The sequence below is a fragment of the Drosophila obscura genome, unplaced genomic scaffold (assembly GCF_018151105.1).
Source record: "Drosophila obscura isolate BZ-5 IFL unplaced genomic scaffold, ASM1815110v1 contig_97, whole genome shotgun sequence".
Taxonomy (NCBI): domain Eukaryota; kingdom Metazoa; phylum Arthropoda; class Insecta; order Diptera; family Drosophilidae; genus Drosophila; species Drosophila obscura.
The window spans coordinates 842,075-850,471 of NW_024542891.1; the positions used below are offsets into that span (position 1 = coordinate 842,075).

At 48.9% G+C, this 8,397-nt stretch overlaps 1 protein-coding gene across 1 annotated transcript; it reads right to left on the reverse strand.

The window, feature by feature from the left end:
- Positions 1-6,327: 6,327 nt before the first annotated feature.
- On the reverse strand, positions 6,328-7,367 carry LOC111074378. The gene has a single exon (XM_022367133.2). The coding sequence runs from the start codon at positions 7,208-7,210 to the stop codon at positions 6,446-6,448; it is 765 nt and encodes a 254-aa protein (XP_022222825.2). The 5' UTR covers positions 7,211-7,367; the 3' UTR covers positions 6,328-6,445.
- Positions 7,368-8,397: the final 1,030 nt, after the last annotated feature.

Here is an 8,397-nt window from a genome sequence, read left to right on the forward strand (position 1 = left end):
CTCGACGTTGTCATCGTTTTCTCAGCAACTTTTCCTATTTACATTTGTTTGTTTATCGTATTTATTCTCTCTATTATTACAATTATTATTATTATTGGCATATGTGCTGTCTCCCTACCTGCCTCCCTACCTCCCTGCCTGTCTGTCTGTCTGTCTGTGAGTGCTAGCATCGGAAATGTGTACAATTTCATTTGTGGTTGGTGTGGGTCCTGTTCCCAGCCACCCACTCGCACAATGTCCTTGTCCTTGCAGTCGTTTGCCAGAATTTAGCCGCCAATGTAACAAACGCAATGGAGAAAATTGTAGAAAAAATAAAGGGAAGGGAAGGGGAAACAGCAACGGGAAAAAGCCGAAGAAAAGTTCCAAATGAAGACGGACCTGGACCTGGAGGAGAGCGAACCATGTAATGTGGATAACATTTCAGGAGGAGGCAGGACATAGCAACAGCAGCAACAACAACAACAACAAAAACTGCAGCAGCAAAAAGGAGCAGCATGAGCTGAAGCAGAAGCTGAAGCAGAAGCAGGAGCAGAAGCAGGAACAGGACTTGGCGATGAAGTTGCTACGGAAATTCGTTATTGTGTTACCACAGGCGATGTGTCTGTGTCCCAATGTTGTTGCCCCCCCCCCATGCCGCCCATCATGCAGCGTCCCCATCCACATCCACATCAACATCCACAGTCCGTTTCAGTTCTAATAACAACAACGTACAGTGGGCTGAAGCTGAAGAGAAAAGGGGATACAAAAGTCGCTGGAATGGGAGAAGTCTGGCTCCCATAATAAATACCTTTGGATATCCTATTGCTGATCTGTTTGGATTATCCCTTGGTTTGTTATCGATAAAATGAATATTGTATAAATATTACTGATAAACGCTAAATAGTCGATTAGATGTATATCGATTATTTATCGTTACATTTATGTTAAGCTGCTGCCAGCCGAATTTGCGTTTGCGAGTAGAAGAACACCCTTACCAAAATCGATTATTTATCAATCGGTTATCGATTATGGTTGGTTAATTTGTTACATTTCGATTACACTAAGCTTCTTACGCTGTTCGGTGGGGACCCCAAAAAAAGCACAGCCACTGTGCAGCGGCAGCGACGCGAGCAGAGAGAAGAGCAGCGCAAAACGCGCGACGGCGTCCACCTTTTTGCCTGGAATAAGAAGGAGCGAGCAACCTTTTGCATACACGACAATATTTTAATATGCAAAATTTCAAATACTACTTACACACACACACACACACAGACAGAGATAGATAGAGAAAGACGCAAACAGATACAGATACATGTATGCATACGCAGGACATGGCCATAAGACACACACACACCGATACACAGCGTCCCCTCGCATGGGGACGCCGACATCCTTGCTTGGTGATTCCTTTGGTCATATGCTCGACAGAGGACAAACGATGGTAAGGACCTGCCCGGACCGCCCGGTAGACTGAGGGTCTGACTGAGGGTACGGGTATGCCAAGCAGCTAACGACAGAGAGATACATTGAGAGAGAGTGGGAGATACATTGAGCAGGGGGGGGGGTGGCACTGGGTGGGTGGACCCATGGCCGCCCGCTAGGCAGTTGGCAGTGCCCGGCGTGCCCGGCGCGCGTGGGCGTTCTCTGGTCGCCAGAGAGTATCCAATTCGAAAAATTTTGCAAGCCAACCAAGCGGAATTGGCAAGGACGACAACGACTCAGGACGACGACGCAGGACGCAGGACTCAAAGTTGGAGTCAGAGGCGGTCTGTTGCTGCTGTTGCTGCTTGCCTTTTTTCATTTCCTCTTCCGTTGGGCGATGTCCACCGAAGCGCATCATCAACAAGGCAACAGCTCCGAGAGCCCGAGAACACATATGAGCAGGAGGCAGGAGGCAGCAGGCAGCAGGCAGGAGTCAGCAAGCGAAAGGAGAAGCACAAAACGACCCCGGGGGCCCACAGGAGAGAGAACCGGTCCGACCTGGGCCCACTGCAGGTGGTACGCGAACGGACCCGTCCGTCCAACCGTCCGTCCGTTCGGCCGTTCGTCTGTTGCTGGGGAGATTCGGCATCGTTTGGTGGCATATTGAAACGTTGTACAGACTCTCTCTTTCTATTTGCATTTGGGTCGAAGACTTAACCCAACCGAAAGCCAAACCCAGCCCAACCTCCCCCAATACCCTCTTGACCAGCTATGGCTCTTCTTTCTTGGGGACATACGAGTATGTATACTTCGTATACCAACCAACCAACCATCTATCCATCCATTCATCCATCTATCCAACTGTACACACGTCAGGCAGTCAATCAGAGAAGCAGCAGCAGCAGATCCTGATTTACGCAGGTAAAGTTGACTCCGTTTGAGGCTGTCGTATTTGCATTGTTGTGGTGGCCAGGACAGGCCGATGATGTGGGATACAACAGACAAGACAACAGACAGAGGAAACAGGACACAGGACACGGGCGTGTACTGTCCGTGCGTGTGGTGTGCCATACACATACTCGCATGCCAATGCCAATGCCATCCATTTATTTACATAGGCATCGACCTGTGGTGGATGCGAATCGACAGTTCTTCAGTCGATAATGTGTTTGCCTGGACAAATATTGTGCGAGCAGACAGCCCAGTTGGTCAATAGGATGGGCATGGGCTGTGAACTATCGTTATCTACTCTCTCTCTCTCTCTCTGTATATTGTGAAGCAAACCCTCAATCGAACCCTTTTTGGTGCGCTCCAATGGTGGCCACTAATTGGGGCGGGTCTGGCAAATCGATTGCGTATTGTTCTACGCAGCCAGGTGGGGAGCAGAGCTGGAGAGAGGATGAAGATGGAGATGGAGAGAACTACAAAGGCGAAAGGAAATCGCCAGCTTGCAGTTGTCGCCTCATGTGGAGGCTGCCAAGGCTCTTGTCACAGGACAAGACTTTGCGGGCTGTTGGCGCAGTTTCAGATCTGTTACCAAATGATATGATGCGTGCTCCACATATATAGATATGTACATACATATATACATGCATATATATGATTATATATGTATGGGTGTGTGTTCAGGTTGCTTTTTGGAGCGTGCTCGTGTTGTTGTTTTGACAACATGCGAGACAAAAGCGAGACAAAAGAGAGACGCGGACCGTGGACCGCGGACCATCGACCGTGGGGAGTTTTGGGAATATTTAACAGGAAGAAACCAATAAAACCTAATGATATGAAAAAATGCAATTTTCTGAAACTCGAACGCTCCAACAAACCCACACACACACACACACACACAGACATATGGGTACACACAGCGATATTCGCGCACAATGGGGCAGTGCCACGTCCTGTCGCGCTCAAAGCTCTGTTTACACCAGCGGCACATCCGCCCAATAGGGAAAGGAACGACAGGGAATGACAGGGTTCAGTTATTTGAACTGTTACTTAAACTGTTTACTGCTACTGCTGCTGGTACTGCTACTGTTACTGCTACTTTTACTGTTACTGCTACTGGTACTACTACTGTTACTGCTACTTATGTTGCTCCTGCTGCTCCCGCTACTCCTTCGACTGGCAGTGTCTTATGCCACTGATATATCTCCCTTTACAGTGATTACGACTTCAGCTGCTAGTCACTACTCCTGTTCACTGCTCCTTGTCATTGCTTCTGGTCACTGCTCCTGGTCGCTTCTCCTAGTCACTGCTGCTAGTCACTGCTCCTGGTCACTGCTCCTGGTCACTGCACCTAGTCACAGCTCCTGGTCACTGCTCCTGTTCACAGCTCCTGGTCACTGCTCCTGGTCACTGCTCCTGGTCACTGCTCCTGTTCAGTACTCCTGGTCACTTCTCCTGTTCACTGCTCCTGGTCACTGCTCCCAGTCACTACTCCTGGTCACTGCTCCTAGTCACTGCTCCTGGCCACTGCTCTTAGTCACTGCTACTCCTACACAGCGTCGCTGTCTAGTGTGAACGCGGCTTAACTTTGATTTTCCGCTTCAAAAATCACAAACATCCAGAGAGCAGCGCTCATCTTGGTCCAAGTCGTTGCTTCCACTTCCACATCCACATCTTGCTCATCCCCTCACCACACATACTCGTGTATGTATGTGTGTGTGTGTATCCATCTTTAGCTGCTCCTCTGCTTTAGGTCCTGCCACGATTGTCCCCGCTGTCATATGTGAAGTTCTGTTTGGCGTTTGTGGATTTTATATTACCGACTCGCTGCCTCCTCCGCCTTCCTTACTTCCAGGAACAACAAAGTGGAGCTGAGAAAAAATTGAAACGCGAACTTGGCTTCAAAAGGAAATGTCTCGGGTGGAGAGTCGGTGAGTCGGAGAAGGAGAGGGAGAGGGAGAGAAAATGAAATGATTGACAACGGGAAAACATAAACATGGCATCCAAGCACTTGTCCACTCGCCTGGCAAATGGATTGAGAAGTAGTGCCATGCCACGGGTAGGAGCACATGACAGGGCTCTCCCACTGCCCCCCCATCGGGTGCGGGTGGTGGTGGTGGTGGGGGTAGCAGACCATACATAAATGACAATGTATTACCGCTAAACGGGGACATCAGAAGGGCCAGAAGGGGTTGCCAGGGGGTGCCAGGGGGTGGCCAGTGTCGGAGGGGATGGCATGGGAGGACGAACCGGATTGCCAATGGCCAAGAGTCGGGCATGTAAGCAATTTTCCAAAGTACTTAGTCAGCATCTTTTACCCCTTTGACTCGATAACCCACTCTCTCCCACTCACTCTCGCACTCACTCTACCACTCACATCACATGTCCTGTGATGTCCTGGTCCGGGGTGACCGTTCGTCACACTTACACACACACACACACACGAACACACTGGCAGGGGAAGGGGTGAGTGGTTCACGGGCTCCCACGCATGGCATCATGGCCCGCCTGAGATACCGAGCGAGGGTTATGTTATGTCCTGTCACTGGCTACATCCATGCGATAAGCCCCAGTCCCCGGCTCCGGCTCCGGCTCCCGCTCCTGCTGCTGGTGCTGGCCCTCCCCTGACTCCGACCCATGCCTTCAGCTGCTGCCTCTTGGTTCTGCCCCTGACTTCGGCCTCAACTGCTGCAAAACATTTTTAAACATTTATTTCCATTTCCTTTTTTTTTTTTTTTTTTAACACATATTAAGCCGCAAAAATATGGCCTGGTCCATGCCGGGTTGCGGTCCCTGCCTGGGACTGTGTCCTCTGACTGTTTTTTTTTTTTGCGTGGTTTTGCGTGCTGTTCTAGAATTTGCCAAGACGCAAAATGCCAAAAGGGGACACTGGCAGGGCGAGCCGCGGCAGGGAGTGGGCTACAGTGAGGGGGTTAGAGTCGTCGCTGGTCTTCTAATTCAGTCGATAGCCATTCATTGGAAACGCTTGATTGATGCTCTGCCCTTGTCTGCTGCTCGATGATAAGCGGCGAAAGGCGAGAAACGAAGACGAAGACTACGGGCATGGCCGTTGACTGTTAGACCCCGCTGAAGCCCCTGAAGCTAGAGCACACTCCAACCCGCACCCGCCACCCGTGTTTTTTTTACAATTGCCAGGCGATTCAATTTTTCACTTTGCATATTTCGCTGGCTAGTAGGGCGGGGAGCGGGGAGCGGGGAGCGGGAATGATATGATATCAAATGAAAACTAGCACGAGTGAAAATTTGTGTGGCAACAAAATCAATTCAGTTAACCCATTGCTGGTGTCCTCGAGTTGCCATAACAATCGAAGGCCAATCGAAAGTCATGTAAGGGTTTGCTCTTTGGACTCAAATTAGTGTTCCCAACAGACATGGAAATTAATCAGAACAAATGGGAGTTAATATGGCATAAAGGTATCCACTTAATGCACAACAAAATGTCCCATGGACATATGGAGGATAATTTAATTCCATATTATTTTAAGCAGTTTGTCCGTAATTGGATCATTAATGTTAATATTAGAAATCGATATCAGAATACAAGATACAAAGTACAGCTGTCCCCGATCGGTCCTACACGGCTATAATTTGGCTCCCTTCCCCCTTTAACCTCCTTCTTACACGATTGCAAAATATCGAAATTAATTTTTTAAAAAGCAAGAAATTCTATCAACAAAATGTTGCACCCAAATTGGTCGTCCCTAATTAATTTAAACGATTAAAATTAAAATATTATTAAAATATATTAATGTTTGAGCTGTTGTATGAAATATAATATATATAATAAATATATAATAAATAAAATAAATTCTTTTCAATAAATTGCCAATGGATTGTGCCCTCTAGAAATCTTGATATCGGTGTGGGAAGGAGTAAATTAAATATTATAGGAATAAAAACGTTATAGCTATCAGTGTTAAATACATATGTATAACCCTCATATATGTAGATAATGCAATTAAATTCAAATTTATTCAATTCAATTTAAATTTGAACAAAAATATATGTAGAATAAAAATTCCTTTTTGTTTGGGAATAATTTGGAATTGTACTTAGTTCTGAGTTCCGAGTTCCGAGTTCATTTCTTGCGTAGCGACTTGCGGCGCACGTAATCCTGCTGCTGGTCAAAGGAAAGGAACTTGCGATAGGAATGGGACTTCGATTCGGCTCGTCTTTGGCTGGAGGCCACATCCCGATACAAGACGGCTACCTCTCGCTGTGTGGCAGCGGCATCACGATGCGGCGAGACAGAATCCCGACGTGCCGATGATGAGTGCCGATGTGTGGCGGCTCCATCGCGTTGTGTGGCGGCTGCATCCCGATAAGTAGGGGCTGCTGCCTCTCGAGATGTAGCGCCTGCATCGGATTGTGTGGCATCGCGATGCGTGGAAGTTGAGTCACCCAGTGAGAAGGTCACTTCCCGGTGTGTCGGCTGAATGAATATCGTCTGGGACCTGGTCCTGTTCTTCTTGGCGGCCACAGGAGCCGGAGAGAGCTGCAGGCGCTCTTGGCTCTTCCTGTGCTTGCGAACCTCGCTGGGCCGCGGCGACACCGACGAGAACGACTCAATGGGCATGCTCAAAACGGATGTCTTCTTGGCGAGGGCAAGGCCGCCCAGGCTGCGGCAGTCGCTGGGGCTCTGGCTTGAGGCAATGCCACGACGCTCCAACAGCTCCACGAGCTTGTCCTCGATCATCTGATTGAGATTCAGTTCGGACATTACCTCGCTGAGTACCTCCTTGACGGCGCTGCGTATGGGAATGGTCGGCTCCGGACTGGGGCGCAGCTTCTCGAGCAGCTCCTCGGTGATCAGGGCAAAGCGCAGCTTGGTTCCCTTCGGCATGGTGCGGTTTTAAGCAAAGCAAAGCAAAACACAAAAACCCAAAAACCAAAAACAATCGCAGAAATTTGTGTGGACTATTGAATTTTGTTTTGTTTGTTAGTACTGTGAAATTTTGATGCTTGCCTGGAAGCTCTGATTTCAATTGAAACTGATGGGGGGTGGGGAACTATATTCCAGAGGCTTCTAGTGCTAGGGATTCCCTTTATGTTTGCATTCGGTTTGCTCCGATTGTTCGCTCTCTCTCACACTCCAGCGAGAAAGAGAGAGAGAGTGAGAGAGCGAGAGCAGAGCACTTCCTTTTGCCTTTGTTTTGGTGACATGTGACAGGTCGTACTTCCCATTATTGGCACATTGTGCTTTGTCATGCATTTCTCTGTGGGGGCATAAACAAAGCCAAAGGACTCGCCTCGCTCCTGTCCAAAGCTCTTCGCTCTTCCGGACACGGTCCGGGACGGGACGGGACGGGCCGGGCCCTGCACTCTGCACTCTCTCAATTAATAAAGATGAATAAGTCAGTTAGTTCGCCGTGTGACATGCTCACCTTGATTTGCCCGCTCTGCCCCTGCCCCGGCACCTACCCCATGCGATCCGAGCCAACCCTCGAGTGGAAGTCTAAGAACCTGGACGTCCTGCTTGCATTTCCGCTGCTCTCGGTGACATTTTCGGGTCATTGTTGCGACGGCACTTCAGGCAACCTCAGGCAAAACGATCTTGGCCAGCGTCTTCGCGAACCCCTTCTGATGGGTTGGTGACCCATCGAGGCGACACACTCAACCCCTTTGGCAGATGTCAGGCCTCAGTCGCAGTTTGAGTCTCAGTCTCGAATGAAAAATGATAATAATTTCCATTGAGGCAATTATAATCGTTATGTACCTGAATGCGGGATGGTTTTTGCTGTGCATGGAGTTTCTCTATGGGTCTGTGTGCTCTATCTGTGGGATTAACTCGATTTACGAAAGGGTTACGGCATGCAACCCGCTTCGATCTTGGATGTCCCAATAAAGGAATAACTGAATTCCCATTCCCATACCCATTCCCATAGCCCATAGCTAACCAGGTAGCAAACAGTCTCTGTCTCTCCTGTCTAATGTCTAATGTCTACTCTCTGCTGTCTCCTGTGTGAGTTATGCGCAATGAATCCGCACAAAAGCGCGCTCCTCTTTGCCTAGCTAATGCCTCATGCAGGG

Excerpts from the sequence above, each read along its gene's own strand:
- LOC111074378 (XM_022367133.2), bottom strand. The coding sequence starts at position 7,210 with ATGCCGAAGGGAACCAAGCTGCGCTTTGCCCTGATCACCGAGGAGCTG.